At 41.1% G+C, this 20,266-nt stretch overlaps 1 protein-coding gene across 1 annotated transcript in view; it reads left to right on the plus strand.

Annotated features, from left to right (window-relative positions):
• The window catches only part of PRKAR2A (protein kinase cAMP-dependent type II regulatory subunit alpha), a 51,072-nt gene that overhangs the window by 20,034 nt on the left and 10,772 nt on the right, over positions 1-20,266 (plus strand). The window contains exons 3-8 of the mRNA XM_037049789.1: positions 1,018-1,070; positions 4,000-4,083; positions 11,901-12,007; positions 15,827-15,980; positions 17,179-17,280; positions 17,887-17,961. Of these exons, the coding sequence (XP_036905684.1) occupies positions 1,018-1,070; positions 4,000-4,083; positions 11,901-12,007; positions 15,827-15,980; positions 17,179-17,280; positions 17,887-17,961 (575 nt within the window). The remainder of the gene's footprint in view (positions 1-1,017; positions 1,071-3,999; positions 4,084-11,900; positions 12,008-15,826; positions 15,981-17,178; positions 17,281-17,886; positions 17,962-20,266) is intronic.

Consider the following 20,266-nt stretch of genomic DNA (forward strand, 5'->3'; position numbering starts at 1 on the left):
GCTGTATTGTTCAAATGGATACTTAATATCATTTATAATATTTTTGCTATCATAAACAATTGCTCACTGAATATTTTTCAAATTTTTAAATTATGACAAAGACAAATCCTACAGGAAACTGGCATAAACACAGGTTACCTATAAAGCAAATCAAGATGGTTTTAGATTTATGTAATGTACCTAGAACAGAGCATGACGCAAAGTATTTATTTTGTCTGAAATCCATTCTTATTTTTAAGTCATTCATGTACATAATGATGGTGAGTTATTTTCATTGATTCTGTTCATAAGTACTCCACATCCGTGTGAAGAGGTTGCGTGCACTGTCCTTTGCGGTTCCCCACCCCTGCTTCACGACTCAGCAGAGACAGCACCTCCCTGCTTGTCCTTGGCACTCGAGTGGGCGTTAGTAGATGACATGCATGATGGGTCAGAAGTGTGTTTACACTCCTCGGCTGGTTTGGCTCTGTGGGTGGATCCCCAGACCGTGAACCAGGGATTCACCAGTCTGATTCCCAGGCAGGGAAGTGTCCCGCAAGGGCTAGGTCCCCACCTGGGAGTGTGTGGAAGACGATCTCTCACGCATTGATGTCTCTCTCTTTCTCCCTCCCTTCTCCTCTCTCTAAAAAATAAAAATAAATAAAAATCTGTTTAAAAATATATATTTACAGTTGTCAGTACGTGAAACATAGTTTATTCTTAAATTATTATTTATTGATTATTGTATTATTTTCCATACGAATAACTGTAAACCACTTTTGACCCATTCTGTATTTTATCGTCTCTCTCCTCTTTGGAACTACAAATCCCTAGAGACCTGGCTTCTCAGCACCCAGCAGAATGCCTGGCATTAGTAGGTATTTAATATATTTGTTAATTGAAAGAAGGGATTTAAAAAATCATTACAGCTTTAGGAAAGAGTGAATAAAAGGAAATTGTGTTCACTTCCTATTTTCCTAGTAAAAGCACACATCTGTTTTATTCATTTTTCTCTTTATTTTTTCTCTCCAAATTTAGTTTGTGCTGAGGCCTATAACCCTGATGAGGAAGAGGAAGATACTGATCCAAGGGTAAGAACTACAGCAAAGGTACTAGGTAGAATTGTTTTATAACCCACTTACTCCCCTATTCCTCTGCATACCAAATCAAATCATGCTGATAATTAAACACAAATTAAAATCTCAAGAAAATGCCATTTTTTTAATCTAGCAGATTGACAAATATTAAGAAGAATTATATACCTGAAACTAATACAAAATAATATTGAATGTAAACTGAAATTGAAAAATAAGCCCTGGCTGGTGTGGCTCAGTGGACTGAGTGCTGGCCTGTGAACCAGAGGGTCGCTGGTTCAATTCCCACTCCAGGTACATGCCTGGGTTGAGGGCCAGGTCCCCAGTGGGGGAAGGGGCATGCAAGAGGCAACCAGTCAATATTTCTCTTACACGTCAATGGTTCTCTCCCTCTATTCTCCATTCCTGCCCTAAAAATAAATAAATGAAATCTTTACAAAAATAAAAATAGCCCTGACTGGTGTAGCTTAGTGGATTGAGTGCAAGCTGTGAACCCAAGGGTTGCCAGTTCAGTTCCCAGTCAGGGCACATGCCTGGGTTGTGGGCCACATGAGAGGCAACCACACATTGATATTTCTCTCCCTCTCTTTCTCCTTCTCTTCCCCTCTCTCTAAAAATGAATAAATAAAATCTTTTTTAAGTTTATTTATAAAATATATATATATAACATTTTACAAAAGAAGTCCTAGCTATACCTATCAAAGCCTTAAGCTTAGTCAGGACAGCTGGCTCAGCAGTTACCTGAAGGAGAATTCATTCCTTAACAGTTGGATCTATTTGTACAATTACTTCTGGAAGGCTGTATCTCAGAGGTTAACAGTGATTGTGGCCAGACTGTGGTTGACTTTTGGGAGCTTTTTAAAAAACTTAGGTTTTAAAATTCTTGTACAGTTAACAAATTACTTCTATAAAAGCAAATGTGAAGCATCATTTTTAAAAGATTGATGTTATAAAAGAAACTTTGATGATCTTTCAAGTATTCCTTAAAATGAATAGCCTGTTAAAGATTTCTGAAGTATTCTAATAATGAAATGCTACCATTGTGTGGATATAATAGACATGTAGATTTTTAAAAATATTTTTATTCTGGATATTGTAAAATTCCTGATGACTTTTAAAAGTTAAATTGATTTTTTTTACTAACTTTATTCAAAATGCTTCACACCTTTGATATGTTATTTATGGTTAGATTACATGATGTACCTTTATTTTTAGGATGAAGACAGTACTTAGGAAAGAGCTTGATGGGTCTCTCAATTATAAATAACAGCAGTACTAGTGAAAATTATTTTTTAGTTCAATAAATGCTTGTTGAATATAATAATAGCAATAGTTTTGAGCATCTACTAAATGTCAGGTACTGTTTTAAACACTGCGTGTATTAACTTATTTAATCTTTATGACAACTCTAATTTTATTTATTTTCGAATCCTTAAAAAAAAGATTTTTATTTATTTATTTTTTGACAGAGGGAAAGAGGGAGAGAAACATCCTTAGTCGGTTGCCTCTGCACTCCCAGCTGGGGGCCTGGTCCACAACCCAGGCATGTGCCCTGACTGGGAATTGAACCAGCGACCTTTAGGTCTGCAGGCTGGTGCTCAGTCCGCTGAGCCACACCAGCTAGGGCGCATTTCTAATTTCATGGATACCACCACTACTACTACTGCTGCTAATAATAATGATTACTGTTTGTTGATGTTTGATTTCTAGCTTTTGTAGCCATTGTTTACTTTCCATGTTTGCTTAGAGTTCAACAGACAACTCAAACTTAACATGAATTCCTGATTATTTCTCCTTTTAAACATTCTGTTCACCATAGTCTTCTCCAGCTCAATTCATGGCAGTACCATTCTTCTAGTTGCTCAGGCCCAAAACTTTAGGGTCACCCTCTGTTCCTCTCATTTTTTTCATACCCATATTTAATTTTTCAGCAGATTTGTTGTCAAAATTCCACTACTTGTCAACACCTCCGTTGCTACCACCATGTTCCTCTCACCATTTGGCAATAGGATAGTGACTGTCGCTTCCTGGCTTTCACCCTTTCTTCTCAAGGCTGTTCTCTACTCAGCAGCGAGTATGAGCCGTTAAAAACATTAGATCTCTTCCTTTTCTCAGTCACAATCCCTAAGTTGCCCCTATGCCACTGGAGAAAAGTTCCAGTTCTGTGACCTGTAATTGCCCTCTGTATTTGGGCATCACACACGCCCAATCCCCCAACCTGCTCCCTTCCCAGTTTTCCCCCTCATTCTGCATTAGTCACATCTGTCTCCTGGCTGTTTTGCAAACATGCTGTTGACCTACCATAAGGTCTTGTTTTGACTTGCTGTTCCCTTAGCTTAGAGTGTTCTTCCCACAGAGATGGCCAACATGACTCCCTCCCTCAGGTTGTCCTCACTTCCTTGAGGTCTTTACACAAATGTCATCTTCTCAGTGAGGCTGCATCTGGACATACACACACAGACGCCCTTCCCTGACTTATTTTCCTGCTGAGACTTATAACTCTTCGACATAGTTTTATGTATTTATTGAATACAAGAACAGGTGTGTTTGTGTATATGGTCACTACTGTGTCCCCAGAGGTAGGACAGTGGCTGGCACCTAGCAGATACCTAGGATTTGTTGAGTGAACAGATCCAGAGCCTTCTGCTTTACAAATGGGGACTCCGAGGCTGTGGGCAGGGGAGGGCAGCGGACCTGCTGGCAGCCACAGTCGGTGCCTTTCAGGCCCCAGGGCGGGTGCTCTTCATCCCCGTGATGTTACCCTTCACCATCAGGGCACTGCTTGGAATTTATACACATTTGAAATGATAGTAAGCACACTCTTAATTTTTCCCACTTTTTGGGAGAGGGAAGTATACCAATTTGTATGTAAAGTAAGATTTTTTAATGGAATTAAAAATTTCCTTGGTTTTATTTGTATTGCCAGGTGATTCATCCTAAAACTGATGAACAGAGATGCAGACTTCAGGAAGCTTGCAAAGATATTCTCCTTTTCAAAAATCTTGATCAGGTAACACTGATTTTTAAAATATTTTTGTCCCTTTGTTTTGCTTCTGTAACTTTTTCCCTGAGTCTACCCAGCCCAGCTGGCTCACTTCTCCCTATTTCATTTTCTAGCTAAATTGTCTCTTGTAATTTGAAAAAATAAAATATTTTTTAGCTTTTTTCCTTTGTCATTTAAACAATTCTAGTGTCTTAACCACAGCTCTGTGCGGCATAAGACTTGAGACTCGCCTTACTTGCAGATGTTTGGGTTGTGCTGTAAGCTTTTCGCAGAGCTGCTTTGACACTTCCTCCAGACAGTACCAGGTGATGGCCGTGCGCTTTGGTCACTTAGAAAGAGAATGCTCAGGTTTGTGTGACCCTCGATTAGTTTGAAGGGTCTGAGTTCATGCTGCAGAATAATTTCTCCAAAGATGCCAGTGTGGAGTTCTCTTCATCTGCGTATGGAAGTGTGTGACTGCTTCTCAGACCTGGGGGTGTGGGGCACCTCTTGGGATTACTTCCCACTGAAAACCTCAGGCACGGGGCACACATGGAGTGTTGTGTATACAGGGCCCAGCAGAGGGATCTCTGCATAAGCTTGTTTTCCCTCCTTCAGCGGAGACAGAGGGCAGGGCATACCTCCCGAAGACAGTCTTCAGACTTCCTCTGTCTTCTCTACTTTGAGGGGCCACATGAATGGCTGAGATGCTGGACCTACTGGGGAACCTCCAAATGTACAGAGATAGGAAGGCTGGGATTAGAATTCTACTACTACTCAGCTCCTACAGATAAGTCTTCTGATGATATTCCCACAAGCCCTCCCTGGGAATCTGGCTGGCCATACATGAATCTCTGATGTAACAGTCAAGGGGACCAACCATCTCTGGTAAACCAATCTATTTGCTAGCTCTATGGTTTTAGTAGTGCCCAGAACATTAACCAGAGTTTTATCAGACTCAGGCTGAATGAAATAAAACAAGGACCATGAGCTCAAGGGAAGGCTGGTTGTGAGAAGTACTGGTCTGTCAGCTGTTTTCTCTAGACGACCCATCGGTATCAACGGAAAGGGGAGTTGCTTCTGTATCCTATGAATAAAACCTCTTGTAAACTTAATACCATTAGATGTTCTAAGAGAAGTCGCTATGTCAATTTAGTAAGAGTCTTGTTAGTTTTGGAGAATACCATTTTAGCTTGAAAAATGATAACTGGACTTCTGGCCAAGATGGAGGCATAGGTGGAAACACTGTGCCCCCTCCCACAACTAAATTTAAAGACAGCTAAGTTTTAGTAACAAAAATGCAGCCAAAACAGTGAAAATTGAACTGTATGGAAGTCCAACAACAAGGAACCCCTCAGCCAGACCGGTAAGAGGGGCGGAGTCAGCAGTGGAGCGGGTCGGGCTGGAAAGATCCGACCCACCCAGGAGCCAAGGTGGAGGCGGTTGGTGGATCCCAGGCATGGGGTGGAAACCGGCGGACCCAGTAAGGGTGTGGGGTGGCTGGCTGACTGTGGTCACACATTCACGTGCAGATAAACCAAGCGAAGGATCGAACAGTGAGACAGACAGCTCAGGCTAGGGCCTCAGCGACAGGAATTAGAGCCTGAAAGCACCAACTGGAAAGACTTTCGGGGTCGAGAGGCTGGGAGAGGCTCCCAGGCTCACAGAGAGTTCGTTGGAGAGACCCACAGGGTCCTGGAGAGTACACGGGCCCACACACCCGGGAACCAGCACCAGAGGGGCCCAATTTGCTTGTGGGAAGCCGCAGAGGGGACAGAAATCTGAGAGAGAGTGGAGCAAGCGCTATTTTTTTTCCTCTCTGACCCCGCCCCCACATACAGAATCACAACCCAGAGACTGGGTTGCCCTGCCCTGGTGAACACCTAAGGCTCTGCCCCTCATACATAATAGGTGCGAACAGACCAAACATTATGGCTCAAGAACTCAAAGCCCCAGAGCCAATAAATCTAAGCGACCAAGAAATAGCCAACCTCTCAGATGCACAGTTCAAAATACTGGTGATCGGGATGCTCACAGAACTGGTCGATTTTAGTCACAAATTAGAGGAACAAATGAAGGCTAAACTAATTGAAATGAAGGGGAATGCACAGGAAACCAATAGTGATGGAAAGGAAACTGAGACTTAAATTAAGGGAGTAGACCAGAAGGAAGAAAGAAACAACCAAACAGAAAAGAGTGAAGAAACAAGAATTCAAAAAAAAATGAGGAGAGGCTTAGGAACCTCCAGGACATCTTTAAACATTCCAACATTCAAATTATAGGGGTACCAGAAGGGGAAGAGGAACAGCCACGAGTGGAAAACTTATTTGAACAAATAATAAAGGAGAACTTCCCCAATCTGGCAAAGGAAATAGACTTCCAGGAAGTCCAGGAAGCTCAGAGGGTCCCAAAGAAGTTGGACCCAAGAAGGAACACACCAAGGCACATCCTAATTACATTATCCGTGATTACAATGAAGGAGAGAATCCTAGAAGCAGCAAGAGATAAGGTGATAGTCACCTACAAAGGAGTTCCCATCAGACTGTCAGTGGATTTCTCAAAAGAGACCTTACAGGCAAGAAGGGGCTCGAAAGAAGTATTCCAAGTCATGAAAGGCAAGGACCTACAGCCAAGATTGCTTTATCCAGCAAAGCTTTCATTTAGAATGGAAGGTCAGATAAAGTGCTTCTCATATAAGGTCAAGTTCAAGGAGTTCATCATCACCAAGCCCTTATTATATGAAATGTTAAAGGGACTTATCTAAGAAAAAGAAGATAAAAAATATGAACAGTGAAAGGACAGCAAACTCACAGTTGTTACCAACTACACCTAAAACAAAAGCAAACCAAGAGGACAGCTAGATCAGGAGTGGAACCATAGAAATGAAGAACACATGGAGGGTTAGCAACAGGGGAGTGGGAGGAGGAGAAGGGGGGAGAAGGAACAGAGAATAAGTAGCATAAACAGTAGGTAGAAAATAGACGGGGAGGGCAAGAATACTATGGGAACTATAGAATCTAAAGAACTTAGACACATGGACATAAACTAAAGGGGGGGATTGTGGGGGAGGGATGTGCAGGGTGGAGGGGAATGAAGGGGAGGAAATATGACAACTGTAATGGCATAATTAATAAAATATATTTTTTAAAAAACAAAAGAAAAATAGGCAGCTCTTTGTCAGCTTCTATATTAACCCATCTTATTTTAGGCAGTACATTTCACAGGTAATTGCAGGCATCGGTATTCATTCTTGCCCTTAAATATTTTGGCATGCATGTCATGAACTAGACCTTAATACTTGGTTATAATTTTTTAATGCTTTAAGTATACATTCACGGAACTTCGACCAAATCATACACTTAGGTGATCCAAAGCCCTATAACGATATGGTCACCCTGATCAGTGTNAGCCAACTGTTAAAAAATAAAATTTAAAAGCCCTGGCTGGTGTAGCTCAGTGGATTGAGCGCGGGCCTGCGAACCAGACGATCGCGGTTCGATTCCCAGTCAGGGCACATGCCTGGGTTGCAGGCCAGTTTCCGGCAGGGGCCAGTTCCCTGCAGGGAATGCACGAGAAGCAACCATACATTGATGTTTCCTTCCTCTCTCCTTCCCTTCCCCTCTAAAGATAAATAAATAAAATATTTTTAAAAATGCTGGATAGAATAAAGTGAACTCATTTAAAAATAAATAAATAAAATAAAATTTAAAATAAATCTAAAAAAAAAGATATGGAACATTGCCACTACTCCAGAAAATTCCCTCATGCACCTTCATGATCATTTCTTGCCCCTCTGTAGGGACCGACGCTCTAACAAACTGAGCTTACCTGGCCAGGGGTATTTTGGACCAGTTTTAGGCTCAAAAAAAAGTTGCAAAAATAGCACAGAGATCTAATATATTCCTCAACCAGTTCCCCCAATATTAACATCTTATATATACCACAGTACAATGATCAAAACCAGGAAATTAATGTTGTTACAATACTGTTTAAACTACAGACCTTCAGTACCTCCTGCAAATTTCACTTCTTTTCTCACTGTTTTATTTGGTTTTGTTCTGTTTTCCAGTTAAGGATCTAATCCAGAATCTCACATAGCATTTAGTTATTATTTATTCTTAGTCTACACCAATCTGTGACAGGGCTCAGTTCTTTCTAAGTCTTTCATGATGTTGGCACTTTGAAGAGTACTTCTTTTTTTTTTTTAATAAATTGTCCCTTTTTTCCACCCTGAGAAAGACTGCTTACTTTTTTAAAAATTTTATTTATTTATCTTTAGAAGGGAAGGGAAGGGAAGGAGAGAGGGAGAGAAATATCAATGTATGGCTGCCTCTCGTGCATCCTCTGCGGGGAACTGGCCCCCAACCCAGGCATGTGCCCTGCCTGGGAATCGAACTGGCGATCCTTTGGTTCATAGGCCTGCGCTCAATCCACTGAGCTACACCAGCCAGGGCGGAAGAGTACTTCTTAATTATCTCATAGAATCTACCTCAGTTTGAATTAGTCTGATACTTTCTCATGATTGGGAAGCAGTTACACATTTTTGGCCAGACTCCCACAGAAATTATATTGTGTCCTTCTCAGAGAATCATATTAAGGGGTCCGTGAAATGAGTATGTCTCATTGCTGGTGATGGTAGTTCTTTCCTTTTTATTGCCGAGTAGCATTCCATTGCATAAAATGCCAGTTTGCTCGTCCATTTTTCTGTTGATGGATGCCCACCTGTTCCTCATTTTTTCGCTCTTACAAATAATGCTGTGGACAATTTGTACAAGTCTTTCTGTGAACTTTTCCCCCCATTTCTCTTCAGTAAGTTACCTAAGGGCAAAATTGCTGAATCATAGGATAGGTATTTGATTTTATAAAAATAGGTCTTTTTGAAAGCAGTTGTATCATTTTGCATTCCTTCCAACAATATGTGAGATTCGTAGTTGTTCCTTATCCTTACTAACATTTAATATTGTCTATCTTTATAAATTTTAGCCATTCTGATGAATGTATTTATCTCAATTTTTAAAAATTTAAGAGTTTCTGTTTTTAAATTTTTAAACTTCCAGAAAGTCAAAAGCGTAGTACTATGAACAGCCATACCTACGCCTTTTATCTAGACTGACAGTTAACATTTTCTACATTTACTGTTTCTCTCGTATGCATATGTATACGTCTTATATACTTATATATGTAATAAGTACATATAAACTGCTTTTTCCTAAAGATGTATTTTTCCAAGAACAAAGATGTTTTCCTACATTAATACAGCACTATTACTAAACTCAAGAAATTTAATATTGGTGTGATAATATTACCTAACATACAGTCCATATTCAGATTTTCCCAGTGAAGTTCTCGGCAGCTTTTTGGTTTTGTTTTTCAAATCCTGAGTCCCATGTTGCTTTTGGTTGTCACGGTGTCATTTCAGTCCCCTCTAACCTAGAATGCTCCCCCAGCACCTTACTCTATATCTCAAGACACTGGTGGTTTTCCAGAGTCCAGGGTAGAGGGAGAGTTAGAACAACAGGCTGCCAATGCTCGGCCCCCAGGCCCGACCCAGCCAGGGTAGGTGTGTGTGTGTCTGGTCTCTGTTGTATATGAAAATCTGAATTTGTTACCAGTGCAAGTCATGCGTTGCCTAACGACAGGGATGCCTCCTGAGAAAGTGGTTCCCTTTCTTGTCAGGCCTTTGCTTGTTCGGATTCTTGCACAAAAAATGTTCTCAGGAGGTATCCTGAGATACCTCCTAACAATGGTATCATTAGGCTATTTTGTCACCATGTGAACATCAGAGCGCACTTACACAGACGTGGTACAGCCCACTGCACACCTAAGGCATGTGGTATATAGCCTGTTGCTCCTAGTACAGCCTATACAGCGGGTTATGATGCTGAATACTTTAGGCAATTATAAACAATGGTAAATTTTGTGTACCTAAACAACAGGAGATTAAATCAAGCACAAGGGAAAAACGATACAATCAAGAGGTGCCATAAACACGAGATAAACGAGGCTGCTGCTGACTAACACAGCGTATTGTGTCACAACAAACATTTTTTTAATAAATGGAAGGCGCACACTCTAATGATAAAAAGTGTAGTATAGTACATATGTGAACGAGTTACACAGTTGTTTATCATCATCAAGTATTATGTCCTGTACAAATTGTATGTGCGACACAACTGACAGTTGGTTTGTTTACACACCGTCCCCGCAGACGTCCCCATAAACATGTAAGGTGTTGTGCCGCAGTGTTAAGATGGCTACAACCTCACTAGGCAATAGGCACTGTCTAGCTCCATTATAGTCTTACTGGCCCACCATCGTGTATTCAGACTGTCACTGACCAAAACATTGTTATGCAGAGCATGACTTTATTTTATGTTTTATTTTTATTTTTTTTAAAGATTTTTATTTTTTTTATCTTTAGAGGGGAAGGAAAGGAGAGAGGGAGAGAGATATCAATGTATGGTTGCCTCTCATGAGTCCCCTCCTGGGAACTGGCCTGCAACGCAGGCATGTGCCCTGACTGGGAATCGAACCGCAATCGTCTGGTTCACAGGCTTGCGCTCAATCCACTGAGCTACACCAGCCAGGGCAGCATGACTTTATTTTAACACGAGATGGCAACACTGGGCTAACATTCCACATGAATGTGGATGGCATGAGTAGTGAGCCTTCCTTTTTATATTTGTCAGCCTGTATAGTATTCAACATATGTGGAACTGTAGAACGAAAGTGATGTTTTTTGGTGATACTCGGTTATTTTAGGTAGCATAGTCACACTGACAGAACACTAAATCACATGAAATTATCCACCAATAAAATTATGTCCTGGCCAAGTCTACAACCCACATTCCTCCAAAGAAAAAGTCTTTCTTTGAGTTGAAGCTGTTTTTTTTTTTAAGATTTTATTTATTCATTTTTAGAGAGGGGAAGGGAGGGAGAAAGAAAGGGAGGGAAACAGCAATTTGTGGTTGCCTCTTGAGTGCCTCCTACTGGGGACCTTGCCTGCAACCCAGGCATGGGTCCTGACTGGGAGTCAAACCAGTAACCTTGGTTCACAGGCGGCACTCAGTCCACTGAGCCACACCAGCCAGGGCCGAAGCTGGTATTCTTGTGGTCACTGCCTGACAGAGGCCCTGGTCTAAGACCAATGTTTTGTTAGAATTGAATAGCATTGTTTTGTTTTCATTATACTTATTGATAGTTACCTTCTGGTTATGGCAGGTAATGGTGAGTAAGCAATTGTACGTGTTTGTATAGAAATGATTGAAGCAGTGTTAGCTATCTGATAATAGATCTCATTTACTGAGTACTTGTTATGTAATACTTTCCTCACTATTTATTAAGCCTCTTTATACATATGAAAAGAAGTGAGAGAGGTGAAGTGATGTGCTTGGCTAGTTAGAGCAGTTGCAATACTCCAAAAGGTAACCTCCAATACTATCCCAGCCCCTTAGATCTGATAATCCTGTTAAATTAATACCTAGAGGAAGGTGACATCGTATGGTTTAGACGGGACACAGTGGAGCATCAGGGCTGGTGGCAGGCACATGGGTTGGTTGAGAGAATGAGCACCATGATTTAGATACCTATGTTTGCTTAAATTATGGAACACTTTTTCAAAACAGTGCTGCCTCAGAAAAACTCAGCGTCCCAGTGGTGTGCGTAGAGGTGCAAAGCTGAATTGTTACAGGAAAGCACTGTTTCAGTAGTCCTTAAGTCTCTGCTTGGTTATGGGGAATGGTCTGATTTGGGGCTTCCGCTGTATAGTCACAAACTGAGATAAGTATAGTCATTTTTTCCCAGCAGATGTGAAAGCCATGTTTTCTCCTTTGTTTACTCCGCAGGAACAGCTTTCTCAAGTCCTCGATGCCATGTTCGAAAGGGCAGTCAAAGTGGATGAGCATGTTATTGACCAAGGAGATGATGGAGACAACTTTTATGTCATTGAACGGTAGGAGATGGAGCTCTGCGGGTGGGCAGCCACACTGAACTGTGACTCGTGTGTAGGACAGGTGCTCCACGCTCTGCTTTGTTCAGTCCCGAGAGGACATAGGCAGATGAACGAGCTTCCCAGAGCTTACCCGTCTCCTTCCACAGCCTGCCCCTTTCTGCTGCGGGCCTGAGTCCTCAGTACTCCCCACGCTTGGGTTGCCACTATCTCCAGTGGGAAGTCTCCTTTACAGTTAGGCAAGGTGTGCGTTATAAAGCTGTTGTCAGTGTTCAGGGGAATTGATTCCTGAAGAATGGCTGTGATTCTGTTACCATACAAATCTTTCAATCCCAGCCTCATTTTACATGGGAAGACACCGCCTCAACCTCTGCCTCTGTTCCAGGAATAAGCCATGTGGGAAAATACGAAATATGTGGGTTTGACCTGCTCGCCTCCATGTGCCCTAACATCTGGAGCTGTCAGTGTCATCTGGGGGCCTCCTATGACCCCTGCTGAAAGGGGTACCCAAACCAGAGTTTAAGATCAGTATGATGTTGCCTTACCCAGTAACTTCCATATTTATTTATTTTTTTAGAGGTTAATTACTTTTTATTGTTGAATTATATTGTTAAATCTACATCTACAAGTTTAGTCAGGAAAAAGTGCTTTGCATTTACATCAAGGAAACTTTTTCTTTTGAAGTATTTCAGAGTTACAGAAATGTTACACAGATAACACAAAAAAATTCTCATAAACCTAGTTCCCCAGGTTAGCATTTTACCGCATTGCTTTATTGTTTGAGGGTACGTTGCAATTACAATGCCCTTTTACTACCGAATACTTCAGTGTATATTTCCTAAAAATAGGACATTCTTTTACATAAGCACAGAACAATTTTAAAAATCAGAAATTAACATTTATACTGTACTGTCATCTCCTCTACAGACTTATTCAAATTTTTCCAATTGCTTCCCTAATTTTCAAGATTCTTTTAATCTCTGCCAAATAACTATAACAGATTCATGTGGTTCCCTTTCTTGTCAGGCCTTTGCTTGTTCAGATTCTTGCACAAAAAATGTTCTCACTCCTTGAATAACCTTTGGACTCTTGATATCTGTGACAGTGTTGCAGCTAGAAGAAATGTTTTATTTAAGGAGTAAAGACAGTACAAATAATAATCTTCTAAGCTACATTCCCACGTCCAGCAGCCGCCTTTCCCCCTTGCTCTGCCATGTGCTCGCCCACTGACTCAGGAGTCCCAGTGGGCCTGCAGTTTGGGAACTAAGCGTCCACCTGCACATATCCGTAGCTTAAAGGTTGAAATGCCTGTCTACAAAGGGGATGATGTGTTACATGTGTGAGTGAGAGGGATTATCTTTTGTACGCTGTGAAAGTAATTAACACATTGGAAAGACTATCATTTAAGTAAAAAGATATGGTTCCTGACCTCAAAAAGTTCATCTGTTCTAGAGACAGTCCCTTCAATAAATAATTATTACTTATCCATTTAAGGATAAGTAATCCAATAACTGTAATTGTTAATTATAAATGGATGTGGTGGGGACAACAATGATAAAATATGTCCTGTTATTTGGAAGAGGACTTGAGTGGGAGGGGTTAAGAAAGACTGCTTTGCAGCTGACCTTTGACCTGAAATGGCTCATGTCGTTCCCCAAATTCAGTAACTAGTGTCTCCAGGAGGACTGACTCTGAATTCCGTTTCTCAGTCATGGCCTCATTACTTTTGCCTTGTCTACCAGGTCTAGTACAGGTCCGCTTCCTGTTGAGTGGTGAGCTCTTTTAAGAGCAGAGTTGGTGCAACATAACCTGATACTTTAGAGGTTTATTTTAATTACTGCTTCCTGTGTAACATACCGTACTTAGTGATTTTATCAGACAAGCAGAGGCTCTTAATAGGAAATATAGAGAATTAAAATAAAAACAGGAGCCCTGGCTGGTGCGGCTCAGTGGCCCAAGCTGATTCCTGTGAAATGAAAGGTCACCAGTTTGATTGCTGCTCAGGGCGCCTGCCTGGGTTTCAAGCCAGGTCCCCAGTTGGGGGGGGGGGGCGGTGAGAGGCAACTGATTGATGTTTTGTCTCCTGTTCTCCCTCCCTTCCCCTTTCTAAAAATAAATAAATAAAATCTTTTTTAAAAAAGAAAACTGGAAAGATAGTGATCTGGCCATAATTTCATTACCAGAGTGTATCAATTTTCCCCCTATGTTTTACTATTGAGGTTAAATCTATTACCCCAAATTTGGTTCAGATGCTTTGACTGATGATACCAAACTCACTAAGGGAATAAAAAGGTTTCGTACTCACATAATGAGGCTTTTTAGGGAGAGCAAGTCAAGCTCCCAGTAAATGACGGTAGGGAGGGGTGACTGACCTGGAACTTCACGGTGTTTAGAAGGTGGGACTGGGGTACATTCGGGCTGGTACTTGTGTTGTCTGAATGTCCCATCAGCACCATCGTGGGGGCAAGAGGCTTGCTTATCAGGTTTCCTGGATGAGAGATGGAAGAGGAAGGTGGCTTGGAAAACTGTTACAGTCAAACATCAAAAATGGAGTTGACTGCTTATTACCTTTACATGTCTGTACTTTTTTACGTTGTGTCATACATTGTTATGTGGCCTGATTTCAAAATCCATTTTAAGTAGTTTGCCATGAGATGCAGCGTTTTCTGTCTTATGTTGACTGTATAATGTGGATATAGATACGCATTTGACCTATTCCTTCTTGTTAAATTGTAATCTGTGCTATTATAGATATTACCTGGTGAGCATCCTTATAGTTAAATCATTTTCAGTATCTTTGATTATCTCCTTTAGAATGCCAATTAGAAATGCAATCGCTGTGTCAGAGGGCCTCTTTAAGGAATTTGCTGTATGTTAATTATCTTGGAGAAACTTGGAAGGGTTTACATTTGCCTCAAGTGGTGTATGGAGAGCGCCTGTTTCTCCAACTGCTCGTCAGTTCTGAATTTCATTATCAATCAGTAGGTACAAATGTTACTTTTTTATTTTAATCAAGTCTGCATCCTAGTTTTCAGCAGACTACACAACAAAACTTTACACTCATTTAAATAACTGCAGGAAAAGCATTTGACAGAATTCAGCACCTTTTCTTCATAAAAACTCTCCACAAACTAGGGACAGAGGGACTTTTCTCCAAACTAATTAAAGGCATTTTTAAAAACCTACAGCTAACATCATAGTTATGGTGAAAAATTGAATGTTTTCCCTTTAAGATCAGGAATAAGACAAGGATGTCTGCTCTCACTACTTCTGTTTAACATTGTGTGTAGGTTCCTAGCCAGTGCAGTAGGGCAAAGAAGGACAAGGAAAAGAAGAAGGGAAGGTGGGCAGGAGGGCATACAGATCGGAAAGTAAGAAGTAAAACTCTCTTTGCAGATCTCATGACCCTCTAGAGCAGGGGTGTCACACTCATTTTCACCAAGGGCCACGTCAGCCTCGAGGTTGCCTTCAAAGGCCAAATGTAATTTCAACTCCTTAACAGTGAAGTAGAGTAGTTACATTTATACAGTCCTAAAATTATTTCAGCCCTTTGAAGGCAACCACAAGGCTGATGTGGCACCCGGTGAAAATGAGTTTGACTCCCCTGCTTTAGAAAATCCTAACAGTGCTAAAAAAAGCTACTAGAACTAATAATTGGATGTAGCAGTGTCACAGAATACAAAGTCCAAATGCATAAATCTGTTGGGAATACCATATAACAGTGTTTTCTATCCTGTATACTTTCTATTTATATACCACTTGCCAGTTCTTAACTTTACTGCTGCAATTAATAAATGAAATTGTTTATTGTTACACTTTCAGGGGAACTTACGATATTTTAGTAACAAAAGATAATCAGACTCGCTCTGTTGGTCAGTACGACAACCGTGGAAGTTTTGGAGAACTCGCTCTGATGTACAACACCCCGAGAGCTGCCACCATTATTGCCACTTCGGAAGGCTCCCTCTGGGGACTGGTGAGTTGGGGAAACGGTTCCCCTCGCATGGCACAGTATTCATTCCCTTTACTCCTGAGTCTCTGTCCTTTGGCTACTGATTAACACTATTTTATAGACAGTTATTTGAAAGACGTGGTGGAGGGCCCTGGCTGGTGTGGCTCAGTGGGTTGGGCACCGTCCCACAAACGGAAAGGTCACCGGATCCATTCCCATCAGGGCACTTGCCTGGGTTGCAGGGCCAGGTGCCTGGTTGGAGACGTGCGAGAGGCGACTGACTGACGTTTATCTCTCACATTGGTGTTTCCCTCCCTGTCTTTCTGTCTTCCCCTCTCTCTAATAATAAATAAGTAAAATCTTTAAATAAATAAGATGATTTGTCAGTACCGTTTATTCTAAGTTACAGGACAACTGGGTCTTGTGACCCTGCAGTCATGTCAGCTCTTATTACATTTTCTGTTTGATGTTTTTATGAGACAGGTGGATGTTTTTCTGTTTGAGTGCTGGACTATGAAGCAAAGGGTCCCTGGTTCGATTCCCAGTCAGGGCCCAGGCCTGGGTTGCAGGCCAGGTCCCCAGTCCGGAGCAAGGAAGAGGCAACCACATATTGGATGTTTCTCTCCCTCTCTTTCTCCCTCCCTTCCCCTCTGTCTAAAAACAAATAAAATCTAAAAAAATTAAATCTTGTATGTTTTTTAAAAAAAAAACCTTAGCCTGGGTCATTCCAACCTACTGTGAAATCTCTCTCCCTCCTTGGAATTCTTGTGGCACTTATTCTGTCTCTGTGGTTCATCTAGTACATTGCAGATGCCACCTTGAATTAGAAATGTTTTTATTTCCATATATCTTGTATTGTCTCCTCATTGAGATTGTGATGTCCTTGAGGGCAAAAAAATCGAATTGTTTTATGTTCTTTTTCTGAGGGTGCATCTTTTTACATTGAACAGTGATTGTAAGCTCACACATGTTTAATTGGAAGTTTTTCATTTTATATTCTGTTTATGGCCCATAAGTGGCACCCATTGAGTACTACTTAGCAAGCCACAATTTGTAGACATCTGTCTGGCCCAGGCTGTAGTCCTTTCCTCCAAGTGAAGGCTTAGATTGAAATATCTGACTTAGTACCTTTCATAGCCCTCTAATACTGTGTCCAATTAGTTAAACCATAGGTATTCTTGTACATACACATTTACCAGGGTTTTCATGTTCTTTCTTGTAGGACCGTGTGACTTTTAGAAGAATCATAGTGAAAAACAATGCAAAAAAGCGGAAGATGTTTGAATCATTTATCGAATCTGTGCCCCTTCTTAAATCACTAGAGGTAAAGTCTATTTAAATAAGACTCTGTTTACGCAGATTTAAGGAAAGCTCTTAAGCCCTGGTAGGGTGGCTCAGTCCATTGGAGTGTTGTGCCGTACACCAAAGGTTGTGGGTTTGATCCCCGATCAGGCATATACACCTAGGTTTCGGGTTTGAGGCACATACACAGGCAACCGATCAATGTGTCTTTCTCATATCAGTATTTCTCTCTCCCCCCTCTTCTTCCTGTCTGTCTAAAATCAGTAAACATGCCCTTGGGTGAGGATTAAAAAAAAAGAGTAGGAAAGCTATTAAAACTATCCTTTTGCCCTGGCTGGTAGCTCAGTTGGTTAGAGCATCATCCTGATAGTCCAGGGTTACAGGTTCGATCTCCAGTCAGGGCACATACAAGAAGCAACCATTGAATGTATAAATATGTAGAAAAAGAAATCAGTGTCTCTCTCTCCCCCCATGATCAATAAATTTAAAAAACTTTAATTAAAAACAATTCTATTGTTAGGTTTTCAAATCAGAGTATTCTAATCTAGTTCTTTGTTGTATAGATGTTATTTGTAACTTCTGGTTGCAGTGTTTTCCTTATCATTTGTGAGTGTGTCTATTGTTTCAGGTGTCAGAACGAATGAAGATTGTGGATGTAATTGGAGAGAAGATCTATAAGGATGGAGATCGCATAATCACTCAGGTGAGGGGTGGGGAGTCACCTCCTGAAGGACTCATGCGTCATTTGTCCTCTCACTCTGAGGAGCTCGTGTTTGCAGACACTAGGACACACTTCCTGCAGGGTTTCCTGGAGCTCTCTGATGTTCGTCTCCCTGACGTGCCGATCTGTTGCCTTCATGCCCCTTTCCGTGGTTCCTAGTGCTTGTTCTTTTGGGTGTCATTTTCTTTTGACCCTGAGCAAGCTTCATTCGTGGCTGTTTAAACCTGGGGAAGGTCAAACAGTTGTGCCTCTTACCTTCTCTCTGTGTTTGGCACAGAGGTAGATTCTTGGCTAATCTAACACAAACCAGAATCTTCAGTCTCCAAAGCAACTGTATCCTGAAAGCCCCAGGCCTTCAGGAGGTTTGTAAAGAGGTATGAGAAGCCACAGTGTTTTCCAGTGTGTCTGCTCTTGAAGACAGGAGTTCTGGCTAGTGGTACAAAATGGATACAAATTAATATACTTATTATAGATGCCTTTTGATGGTATCTCTAGACCAGGGTTCTCAAGCAATTCCAAATGGTTTTGAGAGGAACAATGACATGAGTGTTCTATTTCCAAAGCATAGTTCTGGCATCAATGAAAAATTAATTGGTGCCCTGACTGGTGTAGCTTAGTGAGTTAGGCATCATCCCACAAAGCTAAAGGTTGTCTGTTGGATTCCTGGTCAGGACATGTGCCTGGGTCGCAGGTTTGGTCCCACATTGGGGCACATATATATGAGAGGCATCCGATCGATGTTTCTTTCCCTCTCTTTCTCTCTACCTTCCTCTCTCTCTAAAAATAAATTAAAAAAAAATTTTTTAATGAAGTTGGCTTCAGCTTCATTGAGTAATCAAGGAAATGCAGTGAGTGTGGGCTGCGAATCAAAGGGTCGCCAGTTCAATCCCCAGTCAGGGCACATGCCTGGGTCGTGGCCAGATTCCCAGTACAGGGTGTGTGAGGGGTGACTACACATTGATATTTCTCTCCTTCTCTTCCCCACTCTCTAAAAATGAATAAATAAAATCTTTTTTTAAAAAAAGGAAATGTAAATTAAAAACCACATTTAGGAACCATTTTCATACATATTACTTTGTTCAAAAGTAGGAATGTGACCTTTTTTTTTTTTAAGATTTTTTTTTAATTTTTAAGATTTTATTTATTTATCTTTAGAGGGGAAGAGAAGGAGAAAGAGAGAGAAACATCAATGTATGGTTGCCTCCCATGTGTCCCCTGCAGGGAACTGGCCTGCAACCCAGGCATGTGCCCTAACTGGGAATCGAACTGTGATCGTGTGGTTCACAGGCCCGCGCTCAATCTACTGAGCTACACCAGCCAGGGCACATTTTATTTATTTTTAAAGAGAGGAGAAGGGAGGGAAAAAGGGAAGGAGAGAAACATCAGTGTGTGGTTGCCTCTCTAGCATCCCCCACTGGGGACCTGGCCCACAACCCAGGCATGTGCCCTGACCGGGAATTGAACTGGCAACCCTTTGGTTCACAGGCTGGCACTCAATCCACCAAGTCATACCAGCCAGGGCATGACCTGTTTGTTTTTTTTTTGCAATCTGACAATTTTAAGTGATGCAGCAAGAACTTTTATTCACTGTTAATAGGAGAATAACTTAGTTGAACCCCTCTGGAGAGAAATTTAATCTTAGCCTATAAAGTTCAATTTATTCTTAATCTAGAAGTTTCTTTCCTTGATATTTTCAGAGAAATGCTCTCGCACCTCAGAAGTGGCCCAACCCTCACAAGTTCCTTCTCAGCCACAGGCCTCCTGCTGGCCTGCCCCGACTTGCATGGCAGTCACACGCTTGCTTCTCTTTATAGTTCTTACCGCTTGTTTGTAACCTTAAACAATATGGCCAAGGTTTACTTTTTTTAAATTTCTTTCACTGGAATTAGAAAGTATATGTTTTATTTACATCTTGCTTTTATTGCTCAATGTTCATTCACATTGTATGCAACTGTAGTTTATTGGGGCGGGTGTTGCTATGTAGTATTCTAGTATATGAATATAAACAAATTCTTTGCCTTTGCACCGCTGATAGATATTTAGGATATTTCTAGTTTTTAGCTATTACAAGCAACACATAAGTGATTACGTTGATTTGGTTTTCAAATGTTAAAACTACCTTTTGTTGCTGACATAAGATAAACCAACTTGGCTATTATATAGTATCCTTTTTATATATTGGTAAATTCAGTTTGCTAGTATTTTGTTTAAGATTTTATATCTACCCCTGGCTGGTGTGGCTCAGTGGATTGAGTGCTGGTCTGTGAACCAGAGGGTCACCAGTTCG

Source organism: Sturnira hondurensis, unplaced genomic scaffold (assembly GCF_014824575.4).
Source record: "Sturnira hondurensis isolate 20B ecotype Veracruz unplaced genomic scaffold, ASM1482457v3 Scaffold0006496, whole genome shotgun sequence".
Classification (NCBI taxonomy): Eukaryota; Metazoa; Chordata; class Mammalia; order Chiroptera; family Phyllostomidae; genus Sturnira; species Sturnira hondurensis.